The 27,057-nt window shown below is 39.4% G+C and overlaps 1 protein-coding gene across 1 annotated transcript in view; it reads right to left on the reverse strand.

The window, feature by feature from the left end:
• The window catches only part of LOC124622637 (cyclic AMP-responsive element-binding protein 3-like protein 2), a 70,137-nt gene that overhangs the window by 8,079 nt on the left and 35,001 nt on the right, over positions 1–27,057 (reverse strand). Inside the window, exons 3-5 of the mRNA XM_047148416.1 lie at positions 23,136–23,531; positions 13,274–13,445; positions 7,267–7,547 (exon numbers count right to left, since the gene is read on the reverse strand). Of these exons, the coding sequence (XP_047004372.1) occupies positions 7,267–7,547; positions 13,274–13,445; positions 23,136–23,531 (849 nt within the window). The remainder of the gene's footprint in view (positions 1–7,266; positions 7,548–13,273; positions 13,446–23,135; positions 23,532–27,057) is intronic.

Here is a 27,057-nt window from a genome sequence, read left to right on the forward strand (position 1 = left end):
CAGAACCAGATAATGCCACCACAGTGACATTTACAATGTTTCAAGCACATCTGGCAGAACTTATTATACATGTTGCAGCTTTGCAGGCGAATAACAGCTGGCGACGACACTATTGTTGTCACTCACCTTCAGCTACAAAATTATACTGGTCTCATAGACTGTTTGGCACAGAGGCAAGAAAGTGCAACTCACTGTGTGAAATGCAATGGGAAGTCGGTAATCATGGCGACTGTCTCTGCCGGAGAGGCAATCATTCTTGGTGGAGAAGACACGTCCGTTTACCTTGTCTTCCTCCTGCCTCGCTGCAGTCATGATGATTATAACCTGTTTGCGCCAATGCTTCCACTATTCAGTCGTATGGAAAGGTAATGTTTAGCCCTCAACCTGTGTCTTCAGCGTAGATTTGAATGGCAATTCTTAGCATCCAATACTAGGAGCAGACTTCTTGTCATTTTTCGGGCTGCTCCCAGATCTTGAACTCTGCCGTCTTCTGGACATGACAATCAGCCTATGCAACCAGGGCCTATTTTGTCATTAAATGTGCTGGAGTACAAATGATAACAGGAGATTTGCCATGTATTAGATTACTTAGGCAGTTTCCAAAAACTATGTGACAGTCACCCATATTTGCACCAGTGCAACATAATACAGTGCACCACATATTGACAATGCTAGGCCTGTCGATTCACGCGCGACCACGACATTGGAAACCCCAAAAGTTCACAGCAGTAAAGTAGGAGTCTGCCATCATATTGGCACAGGGAATCTGCCTATCTAGTAGCAGCTGGCCAGACCATACAGTGCCAAAGAAAACTAATGGATGGTGTCCCTGCAGTGACTATTCTCAACTTAACGGACTACACCTGACCTATACCCTTTGTTGCAGATTGCGGACGTCACACATTATGTGCATGGTAAATGTGTCTTCTCTATGATAGACCTAGAGTGTGCATTCTACCAAATACCGATTATACCAGAAGACAATCCCAAAACAACCATGTGTGCACCATTTGGACTTTTTGAACTCATCGGGATGTCATTTGGTCCATGTAATGATGCATAGACTTCTCAAAGATTTATAAACAACGTGACTTGTGACTTTGAATTCTGCTTTGTTTACATTGACGATTTGTTAATAATGTCAGGGGTAGAACATCCAGAACATTCACATAAGCCTTTCGGCTGTCTTTGTGCACACATTTTGCTAATTAATCCAGTGAAGTGTGTTTTCGGAGCAACAGATGTGCAGTTTCTAGGCCACACCATTAATGACCATGGAACATGGCATCCACAGGAGAGGGTTAAGGCAATAGTCAATTATCCACAGCCAGAAACAATATGTGAGTTATGTTGGTTTCTGGGAGTCACGAATTATTATTGTTACTTGATTTCAAACCATGGACTCTTAGCAGCACCACTAAACGAGTTCCTATAAGGGACACATAAATCCAGTGACAAAGTAGAGTGGACTGGCTAAGCACTATCAGCTGCTGCTAAACTAAAATCAACTATTGCATATGTCAGACTGTTGACATCACCAGTTCTGCAAGCACCTCCTGCCCTCACGGTTGACACTTCCGGGACAGCAGTGGGTACAGTGTTGCAACAGCAGATGAATCAATGTTGGCAGCTGTTAGCATTCTCTGGCACAGCAAAACTGGTCCACAAATGACTGAAGTATATGCAGCGTATGCTAGCATTAAAAAGTTTTGACACATGCTTGAGGCGCAACAATTCACCCTGGTTATGACCACAAACCTGTCATTTCAACAAAGGCTTGACAAAGCTTCGCCATGTCAGATCCATTAATTAGATTACAATGGGCAATTCACAATCAACATTGTATGTATACACTCACAGGGAAAGGGACGTGCTGGCCAATGCCCTATCTCACATCCAGGAGATTGCAAGCACCATGGATTACAAAGCTCTTGCAAAAGCACAACTCAATCTGGACTTACAAGAGATTTTAATGCAAACTTAAGCTCCGTGGATTAGAAAGCATTCGCAACAGCACAACGCTTCGACCTACACTTACAAGAGATTTTAACACAACCTTCCGGTCTACAATTATGGCACATCCAGCTACTGACAACAAATGTATGGATATACTGAGCTGTGTCAATGTCAAGAGTATGCCCTTTTGTGATAACTGGTTTCTGCAAACTAGCCATCACTTCATTACATTAACTGCAACAGCAGTACTACCCAATTGGTCAAATGAGCTTTTGTGTGACCATGTTTAACTGCAGACTTCAAGACTTGTGTACATCAATGCACCACCTGTCATTGCAATAAAATTACTCGGCACGTTCTTGCGCCACTGGGTAAATTTCTACTGCCTAATCAACATTTTGAACACATATATCTGGATATAATAGGATCATTGCCACCATACAAGAGTTTGCATACTGTCTTACTGCAGTTGATAGATTTACACACCAGACAAAGGTTTTCCCCATGGCAGATATCACAGCTGAGACAGTAGCTACAACCATTTTCCACAGGTGGATCACTCATTTCTGAGTGCTTTTGTGAACCACTACAGATCATGTCAGACAGTTTGACTTGTACACGTTCAAGGCTCACACCACACTATGGGGCACAAAGAGGATCTGAACCACAGCGTACTGCCCAGCAGAAAATGGACTGATGTAATGATTTCATCAATATGTGAAGGCGTCATTATATTGTCACAACTCACAGTGTTGGACAGAAACCCTACCCATCATTCTACACGGCAGCCAGGCATCTGTAAAGGAGGATTAAGGGCCATGGTAGCTGAGATGGTACACAGGCAAATAATCTGCCCACTGGGCCAATTCTTCGGCAGTATTCCTAGTGAAATTATAAAATCATTGGGCTTCATTACTAAGCTATAGTCACAAATATGGCAATTGCATCTGGCAGCTATGAGGACATCTCATCACCCACTTCTTTTCGGTGAGTTGTCAAAGGCAAGCAGGTTTTCATTCAACACAACACTGTGCATATGAGGGTATAGCAGTCTTGTCATCCATTTGTTATCAGTGAGCTGTCAAAATGCAGGCGTGTTTTTGTTCGACATGATGCCTTCCACAAACCTTTACAGCCACTTTATAATGGGTCTTACAACATGCTCTGCACAGGTGACAAACAATTTAAGTTACATACTGAAGGAATTCCAGCTGCAATTTCAGTCAACAGACTAAAGCCCATTTACTACACCACCTGTACCAAATGGGACAAAGTACCCATACAATTTGACAATGACACACCAACCCTGCACTCCATTCTGTGTCCTAGTGCAGGTGCATCACAACAGCTGTCGAGCAATGATGCTGGTAACACTTCAAGGGGCAAAACCAATCAAGTTCTTACATGGTTGGGTTGCCACATGCGACTCAACCGACAATACTGTTAACACTGGGGGGCAGGGGGACACTGTAGTGAAAGTGCACAACAGAGTGGAATTTCTAGTGTGATGCAAGCACACCACCAGGGTCACAGAGTGGCCACAGCCAGTCACAGTGCACTGATGATGAGGGGCTGGTGTGAGGTAAGTCAAGTGCAGGAGTCCAGGGTTTGTGACCGGGTGAGGGCACAGCAAGCAAAGAGTGTGTTCCAAGTTAGAGGGGTGTAATACCTTGTTATTTGGTATTTGCATGACCATTAATGTTCTTTATTCTTTGTTACTATGTGTATCCAGAGATATCACTCAAGTATTAACTTATATCATTCACTCACGTTTTCCTGTATACTGTGTTCACTAAATGTCTGAATAAAAATCTTCTTATGAGACCCAACAAACTATTGTACTTGTGTTACTGAATATACTACTATACTATATTAAGTAATCTATACTATATTAAGTAATCCACCTCCTTGGCTGAGGTTGCTAAACCATGCTTGTGAGGTGGTGCTCAATCTGGGGTTAAGTTAGAATCCTGGTGGTGGAAAAAATTTTCACTGCCAGTATTGACTGGCACGGGGAGGACACGTGATGGCGAAAGCTCCTGATCACCAGACTTTGAGCCAATGTCCCAGTTTACATACAATACCTCACCGCAGTGTCTCATAAAGTGGGGTATGTGACACTGCTGATGGCGAACCATTCGTTGGATGGGCACGTTATGCTTGGCAGCCCCCTTGGTGCTATTTGTGAGGAGCTGGCTACATGCCAGCACCAGGTTTCACACTCTCCCTTCTCTGATTCTCATCATCTTCGTACAGTACAAACATTACACTCCACTTCATTCTATACACCTACCTACATGCAGTATTACAAATACTGTAAAGGAGCACGTTACAGATAAATAAAAAGAATAAATAATCTACATTAAGTATCAGATCAAAGGCAAGCACCATTCATTATTATTCTCTGATTACTTTATCATTGTGATACTGTCGCCAGCAATCAATATATGGCAGTCAACGAGTACTCAAAACAGAAGAGTGCCTCATAAAAGATCTGATTTTTCTGAATTTCTAGTATGTTGTATGTAGGTGGTCTGTAGAGTAAGATCTAAGTTTCCAACCTTGGGAACGCTGTGCTAATTTGAAGGAAACCAAAAAACTGCAAAATTTGACACAATTTTCATTTTTAAAAAATAATCCAACCCCCTTCCCCGCATCCAATGTTTGATGCCAGAAAGCACTTGGACCTTTCTTACAGAGCATTAAATTTCTTTCATTTTACACTGGTTAAACATATTTCACACGAATACTTACTAGGATACACAGCTTCAGTTTTACAAAATTTTTAAAAGAATAGTGGTACACGCCTCTGATGGTCGACATTTATCAACCTGAGAAGCCCCTTGCCCCCAGGTCAGTTATGTTCTTGGAAGATTCAAAGTGGTTTGTACACTCCTCGTACCACTCATACCATTCTCCATCACAGCTTGGACCACTGTTCAAAATGGAGTAACTCCCCCAAAGTTCTGTATTCTTCAATGTCATGCAATTTCAATTAGCATGACATTTTTTTCCATATGTGCAGTACTTACTTGTAACACTACTTCAACCCCCTTTTGACAAGGGAAAAAGAAAGCTCCTATCTTTTATGGTACAACCCTTCATTATCTGACTTTATTTCAAACAGGCAAGTGTACAACATATGAAATTCTGAAGCAGGGGAAGCTTTCTTGTGACACTGTATGTATGGTGGTGAGAAACATTGGATGATATTTGCTGACAATGATTCCCTAATTCAGCAGCAGAAATCCAAATTCCAAAACTGCTGCCCACTTAATAGGCCACCAATGCCATTCTTTTTATACCTACCTAAACATGACTGGGTAATTAAAAGATTCCATCGGTTTGGTGCATCTCTACCTCACATCTCTCAGACCCCTGTGACTGATCTCTCACTGTCAGTCCCTCTCCAACAAGCTCCAACCACCTATTCAGTATTTGTATTTAGTCCCATATCATTATTTTCTTCTTTGAATCAATTTTCTTTCTATTTTTCTCTCCCACATTGTTTGAACTTTTGGTATTCTAATTAATGAATAAGAAACAAGAACAACCAATGGCTCACTCACAGATGAATGCAGGCTGGTTCCTAGGAACACATACAACATCCAAACACATCACGGGCTTTGGAGCTTCTGCGACTGTGGTCACAGGTAGGGGTGGGGGTGGGGACAGACTGGGGCAAAGAGAGAAAAAGTGAGGGAGGAAATGGGGAGGCAGATGGCTCTCAATGACAGTTCGAAAATGCAATGTGAAGACTGCAGAGGAATGAGGTATGAGCCACAAAATGTTCAGAGAGAGAGAGAGAGAGAGAGAGCGGGGGAGGGGGGGGGGGGGGGGGGGGAGGGAAGTGGTGCCAATGCCAAGGGAGTAGAAAAAGAACAAAGTAGTTGGAAGGAGGAGGATGAGATTGGAGATTTGCAATTCAGGTGAACTGGTGCTTGAGGGACATTACAAATGATACAGGTACCAAAATTTCTGCAGAAGTTTTCAGTGTTGTAGTGTAGTGCATCTTCAGCAACAGGTGGTGAGAGTTTGCAGTTGGCCATAGTTTGGTAGCAGCCTTTCAAGCAGGTACACAGCTTGTTACCTGTCATAGCAACACGTAATACTGCACAGCAACTGTAGTATATCTGTCAATGAGATGGCTGCTTTAGGCCCTACCTTCTACAAGCTAGTAAACATTTCTGGCTACATTCAGAGGTGGTAGATGGGTATGTGAGACCTGTCTTGCGTTTGAGTTCTCCACAGAAGAATGAATCGTGGTTTGCAGGACTGATAACAGGAAATATATATATGGATACACTAAGAGAATGTTGGTTGGATGGGCACAGGATAGCACTAGCTGGAGACAGGGACTTTAATTTTGGTGGAAAATTCACTACACTGAGGCACAATGAGAGGTGCTCAGACCATAGAGAAGGTGTATTCTGGTGGGTGGCCAGTTTACAGTGGTGATGAGTTGTTGTTCATGGGGAAAACTTTATGGGAAATGGTTCTGGATTTGCTGCACAAAATACTCCCTGCTTGTAAGACCCCAGCCAAGCTATCGACATGTTTGCCTTCCACTGTATGAGATTTTAGTGGAGAGATTTTTTCACCTGAAATGAGCAAAATCTATCAAAATGGAGTTATTGCTGGTGGCCAGTGCATATGATAATGAACAGTTTTTATGGATGATGGAGACCAATGTCCAACAAAGCAGCATGCTGACCTGAGAAGCGTCAGGTGAAGCAGTTTTGTAAGAGGGTACTGAGGTTCTTCATGAAAAAGGAGAGGTTGCTCCTTGGGGTTCAAATATTAAATATCTGCACAAACAGAATTTTCTTACTCCTAATGCATTTCCTAGACAAATCACCTTCTTCCTGCCTGATTATACTAATCTGTCACAAATTAAAACACTCATTTGTCATTCTTCAGTGTCTGAATTACAATCTATCCCTTCATCTCTCAAGTGCACGTACCTCCTCCTTACAGTCAAATTCTTAATGACAATACTTTCTTGCTTTCCATTTTTTTAAAAAGAAAGACTTGCTCTGAAAACTCGACACTGAAGCCAATAGGAAGCCATAACAATAGTGAATGACAGTGATAAGTTTTTGTGCACAAAGGAAGCAGCCCAGCCAGTACATTACATGTAGTGAACAAAATGTCAACTTTACACATTCTGGGCATGCCCACAGTTATACAAGCACCATAAAGCTGTGATTTTAAAAATATTCTTTGAACTGGGTGTATTTCATGGTTAGAAAATTGCACAGCAAAAGGAATGACAATCATGCAAGGAAAATAACATAAATTGAATTCTACCTGATGCAGGTGATGCTCCAATGTCAGAAGACAAGCCTGTAGTTTCTTCAGACCCATCGTCCACCATGGACCGTTGTCCAAGTCGCAGGCTGGGTGCCATTATAAGTGCCATTGACATCATAAGCACCATCAGGCAAGTGGCAGGCTGCACTGTTTTTACAGAGCTGCGAGTCACCAGCGCTTGAAGCCTCCTTAGCTGAGTTGTCAGAGATTGATTCTGAGACTGTAATATCTTAATTTTCTTTACAAGCTCTATATTCTCCTCCGTGCACGCTTTCACCCTAAAAAGTCAATTCTGTAATAAATGCTTCTGCTGTTTTTATGAAATTCATAAGTTTGAAATATAATTATAAGCTCAAAATGTGTCATCTTTTCATCTGCATCAGTGTTACTGTTTATTATTCAAATAATAAAATTTCTTATTTTTTTTTTTATTTGTAAAGCTTAGTATTTTCCAGGTGCCAAAAGCAAAAATCATGGCTGCAGCAAAATTATCTGCTGTTCATCAATATACACTAATATTTCATGAGGATATTTACAGAGAAGTGTTCTGCTAGCAGCATGGGCAGCACATATGGAATTTTACTTTTATGTTTGTGTACCATAGTCAAATTTTAAGCATACCGTAATTCTGACAATAGCAGGACAGTTTATCACTAAGCAACTAAAAAAAAGTCCTGCATTTTCATACTCGCCCTGTTGGTTTGGATTGCAATTAAAAGGTGCTTTTCATCTTCTTTATATTTAACTGATTTACAGACATAATTAATTATTAAATACAGATGCTGCAAATTGAAAATGACAAACAAGCTGCTAAAACTAACATGTGAGCAGATATCTCTAAAATTTAATCAGAAAGCATAAATTTTACAAATTCTTGTACGGCATCCTGTTCAAATCCCACCTCTCCTGCTCCCACCCCACTGTCACTGGAATGAGGTCAAAATGCTCCAACTAGATAACACCGTTTTCATTTCAGCACTCAAAATATTTAATTGAAAGAGTTTCTTTTGGGTGAGAGCAATTACAGGAATGCAGCTGAGTGGCATCATTGACAATCACTTTTCTTTTGACAGCTGCACACCGTCACTTTCAAGGCAAAATTGCAGCAGGCATGTGATGTGCAAGGGCATTAAAAACTCAGTTTGCAGAGCAATTCCAGAAAGATCAAATGCATGCACGCACCCATCCACACTCAAAAGCGTGCAGGCGCGCGCGCGCATGCACACACACACACACACTAAACATCATCAAAGCCTTCACACAACCAAAGATAAACGACGTCAGAATTTACCGACAGTGAAAATTAATAAGCAACACGTCAGGTAGCATAAACTCAGTCCCTCTGTTTTTTGACAAGACAAAACAAGATTCCATGCAGAATTTAAACAAAAACCTTCATCTTTATCTATAAGGTTACTCACTAACTTAATTTCACCTGCTTCCTTAGTAACACTATCCCAATAGACGGAATGCATGCCAGAATCTATGTGGTGTTATAGTCTACCTTGCTGTAATGTGAGTTTCCACACCTCAGTTTGGATTGAATAACTGACAATCAAGTAAAGCCTCTTGTGGTGGCCTGAAGATATAACAATCGAGCAGGGCTGGGCACGATCTGGGCTGAATATAAGGCATTTCAGAACTTTTAAATCAAAGTAGTTAACAGTTTTAAAAACTTGCAGGTATGCATTATAATAAAACAATAATACCTTCTGCAAGATAATGTTTTACTTTTTGGTGAGAATTACTGTGTTCTGCTACATGATCAGCACTTCACTATGTCATGCAGCATTCCAAGTAATCTTCCAGCCCTTTCATATCCAAAAACCCTCTTAGAATCACATTAGCTATGAAAGACTGCCCCTCGAATTTATTTTTTGTTGGCAGTAATGAGTGTTTTCACATAATTCTCTGGGATCTGGATTCTAGATTTTTCGTCTACTGTGGCTTATTTTTAAAAGGCAGTCTTCTTCATTTCTGTAACATTCCAGTAAACTATGGCCCATAGTGTGCTCTGCTGTCAGTTCCTGTGATAGCTATCTTGCATTGGTCTTACAGAAAAACAGCATTGCTTAAATAATCTGAAATACATAACCATGAAAAATCTGTAGAGCTTACGAAGTCATCAATGGACCCTCATTTGCTTATAGTAGTATCTTGTGTTATCACTGAATATTCCATTCAAGACACCATTTGAAGGGCACTCAAATCCCAGTTATCTCATAATATGAGGGTAACCCTTTTTAAATAGCCTCATATACTTAAAAGCAGTTCTACATAACAAGGCACTGGGCCTATGTATTGCAAGCCGACAATGTGTTACCAGCACATGAGCTCACTGTTCCTCTTTGTTGAACAATGCAAGTGGTGAAGCCATTTTTTATAGCCAATTTTGCACAGTTTAAGAGTCATGAAAGAAGTTTGTATATGTGGAAGAGGCCTGAAGACACAGGGAGGTATCAGATAGTAAGACAGATATTTCAACCAGATTTTTAAACTCACATTTTCAGGGGCAGATGTGGACACTGACCATAATTTATTGGTTATGAACTGACAACGCAGGATTAAATAGGCCAAAAACAAGGCACAGCAGAATTCCTTGGATAGCACGTGAGACACCGAATTTAATTGATGGAAGGAGAAAATATAAAAATGAAGCAGGCAAACGGAACCATAAACATCTGAAAGATGAAACTGAGAAAAAGTATAAAATAGCTAAGCAGAAATGATTTGAGGGCAAAGGCATGGTGTAGAAGCATCTATGACATGGGGAAAGACTGTTGCTTCCTCAAGGAGGATTAAAGAGACCTTTGGAGAAAATAAGACGTAGCTATATGAATACCAAGAGCACAAATGGCAGACTGATATTAGCTAAAGAAGGGAAAGCTGGGAGATGGAAGGAATATGTACAAGGGCTACAGAAGAGAAATGAACTTAGAGGTAATATTACAGAAAAAGATGACTTTAAAAGCAAAAATTTTTGGTCAGGCTTCACTATGACTTGTTATTAAAATCAAATAAATAATAAGTTTATTGTTAGCAGTTGCAATGTATTTTATTTACTTTCAAGGCATTTTTCAGAGGTTTAAACATCCATCAAGGGGACTGATGTGGATTAATATGGGACGCAAGTGTCATGTTACGGCTTTGGGGGAACCTGTGGCATTGTCTCCAGTGAGCATAGGCACCTTTTTCTATCATGTTACATTGCATACTCCACCACACTCGGTAAACACTAGTGTATCTTTTCATTCCTGTTCTCTGTTATACATGTAATGCACACACCATGATTACCTAAAACTGTTAATACTTCTCCACACTTGTGTTACACCCAACTTCATAGTTTTAAGACTTTCACTTATAAGAATATAATCAATTTCTGAAGAAACATTTTATTTAAAAATATTTTAAATTTACAGCCCACAAAAGCTACATGATCTTCAAAATTCTGTTTAAATGCACTCATATCTATTTTTCTAAGGAATATTTTACTTTTCCGTTTTATACTTTTTAAAGTACCACATTCCCGAAAGTTCAATCTTAAAATGTGAAACTGTCAAAATTCTACTATTAAAGTTTAGTTGTCCTATTTTTTCTGTTTCCAAAAGTGTATAGTTTCCCCATAATAACATGTTAGTTTACCAAATATTCAAATTAGAAAATTTAAATTTCCAGGAAATTCTTGGCGGGCCTTGGAAATCCCAGTGCACATTAAAATATCCATTTCACAATTTTGTCATTTTTTTTCAACTCATACTGCTTATAGTTAATCAATTTCACATTAGTGTATAAATTGCTTTTGTATTTTTCACTTTGGTTATCTTTTATATTAATAAACATAATGGCTTTGCATTTTAGTGCATTGTCAGTTAGTTCTTCACCACACATATCTTTATACAGATATCGTATACAAGGCTACAGTCAGTACAGTCAGTCATCACTCATTACACAAACTTTGATGGCAGAAAGTCTTGGGTGAGCAGTTACAGTGTTGAGTTCCTGTGTTAGCTGTCAGTGTCGCCACTTTTAAAATTCTGCTAAACCACTCACACATTATGTGAAGTGCTGACCTCTAATATATTAACTGTCAAAATTACTAACTGCAAACCTCATCGTAGCTTTAAAGCAATAAATGAAAATTAAATAAATAAGTGAACTTGACTGTGTTGTGATGTTAAGCTATTACTCACTACAAAACCATTTGTTCAAGTAATTAGCTAAAGGAGATTGTGAAGACTAACATCAAAAAGACTTATGAGGCCCAAAAAGAGGTCCGTAACTTTACATACTCCACTTCCCATAACTGAAATAAAGTATACTTTAATTTTCAAGGTTTGAGATGGATATTTCAGTATTATAATCATTCAATTTTTTACTCATACACATTATTTTCTCAAATATAGACACTTTCAAGAGAATCACGCCTATTAATGCACACTCATTTTTAAACCAACTTATGAACTGACAATTGTTGTACTTCCAACTTACTACATGAAATTCTAATAGTATCTATCCAAAAGTTAAAAACACAGATAACTGTATCAAAAGGAAAATTCCATCAAAAGGAAAATTCTATCAAAAGAATTACAAAATTATGGGACAAAATTTCTGACCAGTGCTTATTCACAGGAAATGTCAGAACTGCCGGTAGACACATATAAACTAACGTTTGTTCCTCGGGTAGGAAAAGGAGAGACTAGGGAATGCCACCCATGCCCCAGGTTAAGAGGAGCCCATCTGAGAAAGTGGGCACACATACACACACGCACACACTCACGCACGCACGCACGCACACACACACACACACACACACACACACACACACACACACACACACACAAAAAACCACAGAGGTATTCTGCTGCCCACCCAACCTATGCAATATCCTTGTCTTGCTCCCAACCCCTTGCCCCATGGTTCATATCCCTGCTATAGATCTACATGCAAGACCTGTCCCATACATCCTTCCACAACCATCTTCTCCAGTTCTGTCACAGACATCATCTACACTATCAAAGGCAGGGCAATCTGTGAAAGCAGCTATGCAATCTGTCAATTTAGCTGCAACCACTGTGGCACATTTTATGTATGTATGTCAGTTAGCATGTGTCTGTCTGCTTAAATGGCCACTGCCAAACTGTGGCAAAAAGACAGCTGGACTATCGTGTTGCTGAGGATGCCGCACAGCACAATCTGCTCGCCTTCAATGACTGCACCACAGCCTGTGCCATCTAGATTCCCTAGCAACATCAGCTTTTCTGAATTGTGCAGGTGTGAACTCTCCCTGCAACATATCCTTTGTTCCCACAAACCCCCTGGCCACAACTTTCACAAGTCCCCATCCTCCACCTGTGTATCCCCTTCGCTGCTCCGACTCCCACACGTGCCTTCTATCCCCCACCAGTGCATCTGCATAGTCCTTTCCACTTCTCTACTTCCCTCCTCTCCCCTTTGTCCCCCCCCCCCTTCCTCAATCTCTCCTCCCAATCCCCCCCAGCACAACCTCCTGATGCTGCACCTGGCAGACCATTATTGTGTCACTACCACATCCCTGCACACTCTGACATGCAGCACTAGCCTTCTCCTACCCCTGCCTTGCTATCCCCCTCCCCCTCCACAGCCAATACCTTTTCTGTACCCTCTATCCACCCCAACAAAGATCGCTGATCATCTGAGATCCAGTCACAGATGGGCCTTGGTACCCACAGACAACAGTAGTGATGTCTGTGCAAGTTATGCAATTGCAAATGAGTGTGTGTTTTGTTTTACATGATCGATGAAGAACTTAACCTGATAAGTAATAATACCTAGCAGTCCTTTTCCAATAATCCTGTCTGCCACTTAGTGCCTCTTCGCCTGAAATGTGTCTATGACCCATTCATCAACTGGTGAGTGTTTGTTAGTCCTCATTTATCATGCCTTCATTGCTCTTTCCAATCTGGAATTTCCAACTTGAACATTATAACTTTAAGAAAAATTCAAAAGAGTTTATTGCATTCATTACCTGTCTTCTAATCCATCAATATACTCTTTCTTCCTTTTTCGTGAATCCTGTGCTGAGATTTTATTCCTTATTTTGCGCCTAATTCTCTTCAGTTCACGCTCTTCGTACTTGGTTAATGGATAATGTGTTGGCAAATTCACTCCCTCTTTCTGCAATAGGCGTTTCTCCTCAGCTGAAATATACATTGGGTGTCAATTAATATAATGGCAGATAAAAAAGATCAAATAATTACACAATTACAAGGGGGCAGAATAACTCTTCAGGAGGTGATATTCCACTACTGACAACATCCAGAGTTAAAATTGCTAAAGACATCGACGTGACTAATACTGTGAAGAGCAGATGGTTAATAAGGTGCGGCTTCACCTAACATCTGATGAACGTTTAAAAGTGTTATCACAAAGTGCTGGTGTCAGTCGGGTGAGGGTACACAGTTCCCCAATAGCTGACAAGCTGCTCTTTGCAGTAATAGTTATGTGGATAACAAGCAAACAAAGGGAGTGAGAAAGATAAATTAACTGCAATGAGGCCATATTTTTAAAAAAATTTCACAAATTGTGAGGAAAACTATGGTTTGGGAGAGTTTATAACCACATATGAGATGCTGACTCCTTTCAGAAGGCAATGTTCATTTGTTCAAGATATACTGAACAAACCAGCAAACTACATCTTGAAATTGTTTACCATATGCAATGCTACAACACTCTCTACAGCATCAGTTGAGTTGTACTGTGGGACACAACCAGATGGCCCTTAAAAGGTGTCAAATAAGCCTTATGACACTGTACATTGACTGGCAGAAACTCTGAATGGATCAAATTGGAATCTTACTTTTGATAACTGGTATACCAGTTATCCACTGGCAGTCTGACTTTTGCAGAAACATACAACTTGCATTAGAACTCTGAAATCCAGGAATACCGTGTCTTCACTGTTTGGATACCAGAGAAATATCACAATGGTGTCACATGTGCTGTTACAAAATAGTAATTCAGTGAAGAAATAAAATTTTGTAGGAACCAGCTGGGATCATGCTAAGTGGGTACACTACAGTGGCGTAACCTACGTCAAACTCGGAAGAATGGAATTAAAACAGACAGGGAGCTTACTGCCCCACAGTGTGCGAGAAATAATGCCAGGAACCCAATTCAGCACTTAGACAACAATGCAGAGCAGACACAACAATCCTCTATAATGAGGATACATTTAGGAACTCCAAGTGCTGAAAGGCTCAGAAAACGGGAGCTCATTTGGTCACCCATATGGGGAGAATCACGTCACTGACTGCTATAAAAGCCTAGCCTTCCTTCCACTCACTCTCAGAGTTACGCAAATCCATCTGCATCACATATACTGATGGAAGGTCAGCTCTACTAGTTGCAGGATGCCATGATGAATACTTTCAAGTGTCTACAACCACCGTCACCTCAAAGCTCACTGCTATGAGTCTACAGCCATTTGGCTGTGGAGGAAACTTGTATTCTGTGAGGTGCACTCCCGCTCGTTACAACGGTGACTGAATGAAGGTGAGGGCTGTGCTGATCTTTCAGAGAAGAACCAATTTGTGAGCTGCTGGGCTTGGGAGCAGGGTTCCTGTGCTGCCACTCCTGTGCAGTACAAATACTGGCTTACCAGCTTTGTCCTAATGCCTCTCGAGCCACCCTTTGTGTCACTGTTGGGTCCTCCACGTATATGCCATCTTGACAACTGACATCAGGGGCAGCCAGATTTCTGGGGCCAAGCCTAAGTGGTGCTTTACTCAATGGGAGCGCGAAGGCTCCAACAGGCATCCACAACCATGCTGGCTGTAGCAACATACTGGCTGCAGCACACTCCTACGACAGAGCCACAGCACTGACCCGTGACAATGAGAGCCTGCGCCTGCAAATTCCTCACAGAGCACTGTAGTGCTACTCTGCACCTTCGTGCAGCATGCTATCAGTACTGTCGCTACTAGGCAGCGCCAGGAAGAAAAAAAAGTGAATGTAAAACTCTTGCAAATAAATGACTGTTAATTGTATTATGTCTCATCAGCTCCCCATAGCCCCACAGAAGTCCGTCGCTGCATCTCCGCTCGTGTACCATGTACTCACATAGTAGGCTACATCTGGTGGGCTCCTACAAAGGGTGGCCGGGGTAGAAGAGATGCTCCTCTGTTAAGCTCCATGCATAATGAAGGCACAGTTGATGAGGAAACTAACAAACCTCACATAGTCATGAGCAACAACATGGCGAAGGGAGGATTTGATACAGTCAACTAGATGTGCTGTAAATACCCTATGGCTTGAGTAACAGCTGGGGTAACAATGGCTGAACGCTTTGCTTTACTAAATATCACAGGTATCAGTGCCCAAATATGATTTCAGTCCAATGTAGAATACCCAAGAAAACCAAGAAGAATAGTTTTGAAACTACTGTCTCAACAATTTATGAAAGCTCTTTTAATTACAAATGTCACATTCTGATGCTTCCAGATGGTCTCAAAATATTTTTGACAGCTTATAAACTGGAAGAATCTTGAGAACCGGAAGAGCCTTCAAACAAAAGGAAGAGTCACTGTGTTATGTGTGGTAGGAAAAAGAATGTTGTTATCACAACTCGTCATGGTCAGTGTAAGTTGTTTGTATGCAAATATCATTTTCCTATCGTCCGTGAAAAGTGTGCATGTAACAATATGGATGAGTGGAAGAAACAAGAAGTGTAAATTTTGTTTTGCATAACAGCAATATCATCGCATCTAATAAATAACCAGAATACGATATGCCACATGCTGTATGAGTAACATGTTTCTGATAAACACAGGCAGGCCTAGTACAGAACTGTGGACAGAGTCAACCATGCAAACCACTGATGTTACACAATCAATTTGACCAGTTCAGGGCTAATAAATTTCTTGCTGTGATACAGACTATGAAGAAAATAGAAGACTAATACAAGTAACTGAAAGGTCTGGTTGGTTTGTGGGGGTTGAAGGGACCAGACTGCAAAGGTCATCGTCCCAACTGAAAGGTCTACCACTTTTGAAATGCTTCTTGAAATTGCAGCACCCGCAATCTTGTTGAAACTAGCCAACATCGTAGGCAATGGGCTTAGGTGTATCTGTCACAGTTTATGCTTTAGCTGAGCTCCAGCTTCAGTTCTTCTATGATTTTTCAAAAAGAGAATTACAAATTATCTGCCAGTGCACCTGAAGTGTTTGGATTTATGCTTTCGCTCTTAAAGTCTTTTTAGCTTGTTCTTGTGGCACTTTTTAGAGAGACACCATGATGTCATCTGCCAGTACTGAGATCACAATGCAGGATTTGACAAGGAAATGTGTTATCACTCATGTGCTGAATGCAATCACTCCATCTGAGTCTATGACTCATTACAGTGTCTTCTAGACCGTTCATACTTTTCTCATAAGTTCTGTAATATTATTTATATAATCTTCACTGAGATTCAGGGCATATATTTTCAGACTGATTGAAACGTGTTTAGCATAATTCTAGCACAGATATGTCCAATGTTATATTGGTGACTCCCTTTGTTCACTCCCACTGACAGCGCAGACAATGTGCCACACTCGTCAAACACAGCAATCAGCAAAGCTCCTGTTAGCTAACATATTGTGGCGGCCTTTTGCTGCATAGCTCTCTTAGCATTTCTGTATGTCTCTAGCTCACTACAGCCATCTACTAAGGTGGCAAGTTTCTTCCCTCATGCATTTACTTCAGTCCTAAGCTGTTTTTCCTGCCATGTGACCAGATACCTACATACTATAGTTGTTGGCTACCAGTACAGGACAATAATTCAGTCCCTAGCAAGGCTTCTGCCAAACTAGCCTCACTCTCAGTCTTCACCTTCTCCTCACAGCATCAACATTGGCTTCTGTTCTGTGCTTGCACTGTGATGGACAACCAACATGGAGATGCTTATCATGAAGTTTCACAACACATCCATGTCATCTCTATGCTTATTGTGCAGCTGGGTGTGTAAATCAATGTTTTGAGCTGCATCTTCTGCCAGATATGATTAATTCTGCACCTCGAGGTGAGAAATATCGGTGTCATGCTGGTGATTCTCTGAGGCAAGCTTGTGACTTAGTTCAGTGTCATTATCCCAAATGCACCATGCCTTTGTCTAGTGCCATCACACTGGCGGGTGACTTTCATCAGCATTTGTAAATTTTGAGAGTGTCACGTTTTTCATAGTAGTGTAGTCATTAAATAAGTGTGTTTCTTAACAATTTGTGGACCCTGTTCCTTGTGCAGTGGCCGCTTTGCCTTGTTTGACTATTTCGTAATCAAACTTGTCAGTTAGGTAACAAAATATTCCTACAGCATCATTGCCTTAGTCTAGTGCCCAGGCTGGTAACTTCTGCCACAGATAGACATTTGACACCCATGCTTTCTGAAAGCCATGCACCCAGAACTGCCATGAGTCTCAGTCTTTGCTCTTGCTTCAACAAGTCAACATCTCCCAACTGCTCTCTTGGCAGCTCAACTCACACAATGCCATGTGGCTTGTGACCTTGGCTACCGCCTCTCACCAGAGTTTGTTTTGTCAGTGAAATTTCACTTTCGGAACCAATTTACCATAGTTTCTCACAGTCCAGTATGTAAAAGGTATTCCACCACATCTTCCACACCTCTTTCCTGGGGTGTGCTTTCTCAGAAGACTCCATGGTTCTGAGTGAAGGCTGATATTGGACACCTGGTTCATCCTCCATGTATCAGCACTGGATTAATAAGCGAGTGCAGTAATCACAAGTTCAGTGCAGTTACAACCAAGTACCAAGAGTACCAAGTGACTACCTTACCCGGTCACGCCCGGTCATTCAGGCACTCCTTTCCCACCACGTGCACCACAAATCCCTTTCAGACCGTTCTCGCTCCCTTCACCGTCAGATGAGTCTGTTTCACTTCATTAATTTAAATATCTGCTCTCTTTTTATTTTACGCACTTTTTACTTTACTATTATGCATGAGGTACGAATGCTAGCTCGTGAACCTCCAGTCCACCTAAATGTAACAGGGTCCCTGTGCAATGATTTCAGTTTAATATTTTTTAGTATTCATTTCTGGAACTACAAGATGTGAACTTCATCCCAACAACATCATTTGCAATAGTTTTATTCAGGATCTATTGATATATATTGCCTTAGCAAGGGATGCAAACACTGTACTTTGTTGCTAACTAAACTACACTACCATGAGCCTAGGTGCTATTTAATTCCATAAGTTAAATTCATTATTCTCCTAAACTTTCTGTTTTGTTGTTGTAGGTAGATCTCTGGAATAAAGTAGAGATTACTTTTGTCAAAATCAACCTAAGTTCCATTTCTGTCCCCATGAGATTCTGCCAAACAGCTTACGCATTCCTTTCAGTGCTTAGTATTATTATGCTGTTTGTTTACTTGTTTAAATTTGCACATGCTTAGAAGCATGCTTACAGAGCTAGGATATGGATCTGATTTCTGCAGTTTTAGTCACTAACAATAAAAAAGGAAACAAAATCGCTCCTTCAATACAGAGCACAGATATGACACAATATTTGCTGTGGATACTCTCAAGTCCTTTACTAAAAATTGTGACTATTATGGCATCTTTACAAATCGACTGGTATTGTTTGTACTTCCCCATATTAAATGGATCAGACTACTTGTTCTGGTTTTGAAGAGTAGCCCTCTTGCTTTTTATGAGGTTTTGAAAGCTATTGCCTGGGGAATGAATCTTTATCAGTTCAGACTTTTGAGTGGTATAGAGATTGCTGTGGTGAGTACTGAAGAAAATCTTCTGCACCAAGGCTTCATGATTCTGCCGTGAGTTGAGGTCATCCTTCCAGTGCCTCAAGATGTATTGAACCCCAGTAAGAATGGTGATATTGTACTCATCCTTCAGATTTTCAGCTGAGGAGATTATGTATTCATAAAACGAACTTTAATCCAGCATAAAAATTACACACGTCTCTGACACTATGTGACCTCATAGCTGTCTAGGTTTCATTGCCATCAGTTACCTTATACTTCCCTTATTTTGTCCCGATTTTTGTTTTTCAGCTCTTGAAAATGTATCTTCTTCACTCTAGACAATGTAACCTTAGATGGAGGTAGACAGGTTTTTCTTTTATCTTCATTGAGAGTTAAAATTTCATTGTTGCTTTCATCAAACCAGTCTTGTGTTTTCCTTTTCTCTACACTGATTTTCTGCTGATCCTACAAAGTCATTTTCAAATGTGGTCCATTCTGCATCTACTACTTTCTTTTTGCTGGGTGCTGAATCAGCAGACCTAAAATACAATTCTGGTACCCTGTGGTGGCCATTTCATTCTGAAGTTTTAATACTTCAAAATTCATTCCAGATGGGTTGATATATGAATATTAACTTTTCAATGTATAAGATAACCTGAGGCAAACAATAAGGAGTTTGTGGTCTGTTCGACAACTGCCAATCTTATCCATTGTCTTTGTAATGAAAATAATTTCTTAACATGTAACTGTGTGATGACTTGTAAACAGATCTTCATGTGCTGAAAAACTTAAATATATATTATTTTTTATGTACAAAAAATATAAAAAATATGCATCAAAATGCAAAAGTATTTTGTTTCAATATTACAAAACTGTAAATATGTATGTTAAAAAATCATTCACAAATCAAGCTGACATAGCGGTGGATTCAAACAATTCACTGTTGCACTGAACTCTCAAAGTTTTCCATCACAAACTGATGTCAGTTGATTCAAAACAATGCACAACACTGCAAGAATGATCTTTCAACATTGCATGATGATAATCTTGCCCATACCATCAAAGGAATGTCACTGGCAAACATTTTCCATTTCATCATTATCTACTTCCCCTTCGAAAACCATGGAAATTTTACAAATAGTATGAACTCCACCATTTTTTTAACACATTTTCAAATTTCTGTTTAATGAAATCCACTTTTGGGCCTTTGAGTGAATTAATTTTTTTTCTCAATGTCATGTACTTCATTAACTGTCTCAATTAACAAGCTGACTGATGTTTCTAATTTTACATTCATGAATAAAATGTATTTTTATGTGAAATATAATTTTATATATGACTGAAGTGTGCTGTTTCAGAAATTTTTGTGTTATTACAGTTTTTTATCTATGCGAAAAAAATTATTTACATAATAATAAGTTCCCTAGTGATGATGTAATCAATTAGATACTAATATTTGCATTTACATATACATTTAATTGCATAATGTTCTGGTAGATAGAACAGAGTGGAAGTGGTGAGGAGCTCATGATCAGCGCAAAGATCAGGAGATATTAACCTACTCCCCTACAGCTTTACTATTAAAAGTTACCAAGTAATGGGAAGTTAATCCACCACTGGCACCTTGTGGAAAGACTGTTTAGAAGGTCTACAAAATGCTTCACAGAATGCTCATAATAATTTAAGGTGGTAGTGTAAGTGGAAATTAATGCCATAAAATTGTATCTACACAAAGGTATGATCCAATCACTTACTGCAATAGAAGCACGCCAATGTTCATTTATAAAGCTAGTTTTCATTTGAAACTAATATCATGAATGTGACATTGTCCATTTGATTTCCACATACAAAAAAATATGGTGCACTCTATTCTGATCTTAATGATCTTCACAACAAGAATTAGGACAGGGCATTACTCACATCACAGATGAGGCACTGTGCAACAGACAGGTACACTTGAAAGATCGTTTGACAGTAGACAAAATTAGAGGATGAAATCCTTCTTCAGCTTTAGAAAAACTCATGCACATTCATACACAAACTTACGCTCTTGTAAAAGTTGTCTGAAGGTGGTTAGTCACTGAAGTCAACCACTTTAAATTCTAAGGACTGTGGGTAGAGGTAATACTTCCTTAGAAGTCTCTCATTTAAGATCATGCACTGTTACCTTCACTACAAGAATGGTCTGGACTGCCTCTGACACTGGCACCCAAAGGCTTGTTTATTTTCGTTACTTTCACTCTATTATCTCGTACTGTACTGTATTTTTTGGCAACTCTGCACATTCACGGAGAATATTCTCAGCTCAGAAGTGGACGGCCAGACTGATGTGTGGTATCAGTTCATGAACTACGTGTAGGTTACTGTTCAGGTGTCTCAGAATTCTAACTGTTGCCCCTGTTAATGTATTCTATCATGGTATTCATTGTTGACAATATTGACTTTTTCAGAAGAAATTGTAACTTCATTCAGTGCACACCAGCTGGAAAAATGATGTAAATTTTGACAACATTTCCTTAAGCCCTGTACAGAGGTATGTGCATAATTCAGTAGGTTTCATTTTCAATAAGCTTCCAGCAAAACTAAAAATTTGAGTTACAAACCCCAAGTATTCAGTATTCAACCGTTCCTTGTGGCTCACTCCTCCTATACTGTACAGGAGTTTGTTATAGTAGTTGAGAACTTTTCTTTGTAATGTGATATTTATTTATGCACACCTTTTTTTGGTGTTTTATTAATTCATTAATTCCTTGTCAATAATCTTTTAATAAGCATTCTGTAAACTACATACTGAGTTGTTCCACAATAAAGTAGGTTGGCTCATATGGTCAAATGGAACTTGCTATGTAAATAAATAAAATAAATCAACACACACAGCCACTGCCATCTCTCCGAGAACAATAAGTAGTATCAAAGCCACAATGTTCTGCTACAATGGGTACTGGTCCAGTCACCAGAAGTTTTAGCTTTCACAGTATTGCACAGCTCGCGAACTTTTTTACTTTTATTTACTTACAACATGCTCCATTACATTATTTGTAATACTACATGAATATACTGTGTGTGTGTGTGTGTGTGTGTGTGTGTGTGTGTGTGTGTGTGTGTAGTGTAGTGTCTGTGTTGCATGATGATGATGATGATGATGATGAGAGAAGGGAGAGGGTGAAGCCCTGGCCCGGCACATAGCCTTCTCCTCGCAAATAGCTCAAAGGGGGCTTAACGTCTTGGTCCAATGGACGAACCCCATCAACAGGGTCACGTGCCCTCACTTCATTAGATACTGCAGAGGGGTTTGGTACTGAAACCAGGACAATGGTGTAACACCTGGTGATCAGGAACTTTACGCCACCACCTCTCCTCCCCTTGCTGATCAAACACTAGCAGTGAAAATTTCTTCCACAACCAGGATTCAAACCAGCTTACCCCCGGGTCCCACATAAGCATGCATTAGTGACCTCAGAGGTGGGTACAGCTTGTGCATTGAAAAGGAATCATCAATGAATGCGATCACAATAAATGCTTCCTACTCATTTTTATTAAGAAACATAATTTGGAGAAGTTATCCACATCTAACAATGCATTAGTCAAATTAGTATAGGCAGTAATAGTAAGATGTTTAATGACAACATACTTGCACACTCTTGCACTTGACTGACTAAATATGTAATGGAATTATGAGACAAAACTCCTAGCCTTCACTTACCTTCTGGAGGCAAAACACTTAGTACTGCCAACAGACACACACAAAACAAAGGAAACTGTTGTAGCTTTCAGAACTATTAATTCCTTCCTTGGAGAGGAGTGAGAAATTTTAACAAGGAAGGCAGGTCATTCAGACCCTGAGTTTGAGAGGAATCCACCAGCTGTCATTAAGCAGTTCCCCTCATCTTGTTCTCAAGTCTGACTGAAGTGCCAATCCATTTTAACCTTCCCCAACCCATGTCTCCCTTCGCCCTATGGAAGAAACCAATAGTTCTGAAAGCCAGGATGTTTTCTTTTATTTTTATATGTGTCTATCAACAATAACAATATTGAGTATCTTACCTCTTGAAGGTAGTCTTGGGCCAGCAATTCTGTTTCATAATTTTATAGCTGTACTTTTTGAAACACATCAAAAGTTCATACACCAACCTGTCAGCTCCAGTCTTGGGTAACTGCTGTCTGACTCATCTCCAGTTTCTTCAGAATGGCTTCCTTTAGATGAGCAGTTACTTGACATATCATCAGCTGGCACAAAATTTTCCACACACATTGTCTGTATGTCAAAAACTGAATCACTTTCGTGAAGTCCATTGCTTGCTGTCTTGCGAGGACTTTTTGTTGGAAGATTTGTGCTTGTAGCATTAATAATCTTAATTGTTTTTACGTCTGATAAGCTATTCAATTTGACAGGTAGAAGAATAGATCGTGGGTTGCCAGATACAGATGTTAACCGCAACACTTGTTGAATATTACTGGTCTTCAAATTACTTATATGTGCATTTGTGTTGATAGCTTGTTTCAGTTTGGGTGTTTTGGCAGGGACATCTGTAAATGAAACGTTCTTGACATTCTTCACAGCAGATACTGTGTGACATAGTAGCTAATGAAGCTAACAAACATAACAAAATTTATTGTTAAAAATACTAACAACTAATGAACTAACCTCAAATATGTAGGCCCATTATAAATATTATTAAAGAATAGAAAGTCCACTATGGACTCTGACAGTATTGTGAAAATGATAGACTGCTACTCACCATTTAGAGGAGACGCTGAGTCGCTGACAGGCGCAATGAAAAGACTGGTATACATTTACCACACAGAGAAGATGCTGAGTAACAGACAAGCACAAATGAATAGCAGTCTGATACTCAGTGTCTCCTCTCTATGGTAAGTAGCAAAATCTATCCTTTTCATAATATTTTTATAAACATTACTGCATCACCAACAAGTCATTTAGTAAACTAATTCCATGTAGCAGAGCTCATTCAAACTGTTTCATCACAATTTTGTGTAGAATGAGCTGATTAATTCCCTGGCCCTGCCGTTTGATGATGTAGAAGAGAAATGTCATTTGTAGTTTCTACACTGTTGAAACTACTAGCATATGAATTTTGTGCACCATTAATGTGGCACAGCACTCACAGAATCATTCAATGGTACAGTCTATAATAATAATAATAATAGTTTGTGACATTGCTTCTTTCTTACTAGTTCTGGAATACTACAGAGTTACTTCAAACCTTTCACTAAAAATTCCTTAGGCCTGAAAAAGGAAATGAAATAATATGCATGAAAAAAAAAGCAACAACAACAACAACAACAACAACATTGTGTGCCACTTGCCCGCATCTTTTTGGTAGAAGACTTGCACAAATTTTTCTGCAACTTTGACTATATTTCATAGCTACCAAATGATGTACCACAATGGTTAAGTAACTGGGCTCTCATTAGAGAGGAGTGGGGGTTCAAATATCCATCTCACCATTCAGATTTAGGTTTTCCATGGTTTCCCTAAATCATTTAAGGCAAATGTGAGGGTGGTTCCTTTCAAAAGGACAGTCCATTTTCTTACCCATTCTAGTCCCATTTGAGTTGTGATTCATCTCAAATAGCCTTCTTGTTGATTGAATATTAAACACTAAACTTCCTTCATTTATATTTGTAACCTGTTGACCAATACGGTAACGATACTTCACACTAATTTATACCTGGAACTTACTGAACCCATGTGGCCCATTCTTCTTCCCTTACATTCAAAACAAAATTCTGTTGCTGCTACTGTAATTAGCACTTGATATTTTTACTGCACTAATTAGCTGATCAGGTTGGAAAATTACATGTTCTTGTATACAAGTTCAAATTAAAATTACTATACTTCTTTGGGGTTTGTAAATTGAATTTACGAACAATCTGAATTTTAGATTATAATAATTAAGGTGCAATCACTCTACTTTTCTGAGCATAAAATTATCTTTATGCATTTTATTATATGAATGATCAAATTAGTTTTCCATGAACAATTCTAAATTGCTATGTAAGAAGATGATAATATCATACATACATGGGGAGGTAACTATTAATAATTGTAGATTTTTAAATAATGGGCAACATGATTGCCTTGGATGTACAGCACACATTTCTAATGATTCTTTTCTGCAATTCTATTATTCCAGGATTTCTACATTTAGATTAAATGTGCCAACTTGTAGCTCTGTCCAGGCTAAAATGTTTTATTTTGCTACCATTTGTCCCCACATCTACAGTTATTCTGCAGTTTTGTTTGCGACAACTAATTGTTCTAACATGCATAACGCAAACATAAATTACTGACACTGTATGCAATGTAACCTGATCACCTCGCGTGCTTTTGGAGAGTATGTAGGTAATAAATCTGTCCCTTTAAGCATCTGGATATTTCCATTGTTGGTTTTGCTGTTTCTCGTCAGGCTGTCAGAACACTGTTGGACAGAATCATCCTGTTTCACGATAACACCTGGACCCCACTGCCAACTGGACAAAGGCTACACTTCAGCAATTTGGTTGGGAAACACTGCAATATCCTCCGTACAGCCTGGGTCTTTCAATGTGTAATTTTCATATCTTTGGTGACCTGAAGAAAGACATGAGTGGATGTTGGTTTCAGTTGATCAAGGAAGTGTAAGAGTGGGTGTGGTTGTGTGTCTGTCAGTGACCGACAGCTTCCTATGAAACAGGAACTGATCATCTTGTCTCCCAGTGGGATAAACTTCTTAACATATGTGATGATTACTTTGGAATTGAACCATTCCATGGGCCCATTGTGGCAGGTGTTTGGTTCTCATTTGACTACCCCTTATACCTACAAAAGAAGACTACCTCATATGTCATTTCACATACAGACATGGAATTCCATGTGAACTATGCATTCATCAGCATGGTCGGTCTTCAGCATAACATATGATGTTCTATTAGAGAATATACAGTGATGCACAGCAACCTATTAGATAGCAACTGAAAACTGATGTGATGTAGTGAGCAAATACTAAAAAACAGATATCAAAGATGACTGGTAATGGAAGACAGATGTACAGATATGTAACAAAATATAGTACATACTCTAAACAGTTGGTCTGCTCATATCCTTTGACAATACCAATATAAAATCACTACTAAATATATAATAGTTACCAGGCAACTCAATATTAAACAAAAATGATTAGATAAAAGTAATCGAATAATAACAGTTAATACTATGGCACTACCAAGTCCGTTGTAACATAATAAAACAAAAAAGGACCACTCATTATTATTACTTTCTCCCCTCTCCCCCACACACTTCTGAGACTTGGTGATCGTAAGTGAAGTGTAACAAAGCCCCACACACATTTGGTTGGAACAAATATATTGTCACAGAAGAAGCTGAGTAGCACAGCCACTGTGGTGTAGTGGTTATGATACTAGACTGTTGCATGGTGGGTCGTGAGTTCAAAACTCACCTGAACTGTAAAATTTTAATTTCTATATGCATTTCGAGTACATTCTAGAAGTATCCACAAATGTCAAGAATCACTGTACTGGAATGTTCTGTAACTGTATATATACCATATGTGTTATGGCCAGAGGCACTTCGCTCTGCGCTCTTGTATGTGTAAGTGCTGATTAAACCTTCGTTGAGTGAAGTTAGTGTTCGCCATTCATCTAATTACACCTCCTACATGACAATATATACCCTTGTGTACATAACACATATTTTTCAAAATAAACAGACAATACATGTCAACAACTGAGTTACAAATATCAGATACATCAGAAGATAGACAATGTAATGGGAGTATGGTGATAAAGAATAATCTACGCCCAAAGAATGCTTTACTTTTAATACAGTGCTTGAATTAGTAGAAAAGTTTGATGACTTAGAGAAACAGACCATTAAACTGACACACACACACACACACACACACACACACACAATGAGGTGGTTAATCAAACTGACACAACTTTTTCTTTTGGTGAAATGGAAATGTTAGAAAAAGCTTAAAATGTAATTTGCCTCCTAAACTATGCAATAAAAGTGTAAAAAGACTGATCG

This window comes from Schistocerca americana, chromosome 7 (genome assembly GCF_021461395.2).
Source record: "Schistocerca americana isolate TAMUIC-IGC-003095 chromosome 7, iqSchAmer2.1, whole genome shotgun sequence".
Lineage (NCBI taxonomy): Eukaryota > Metazoa > Arthropoda > Insecta > Orthoptera > Acrididae > Schistocerca > Schistocerca americana.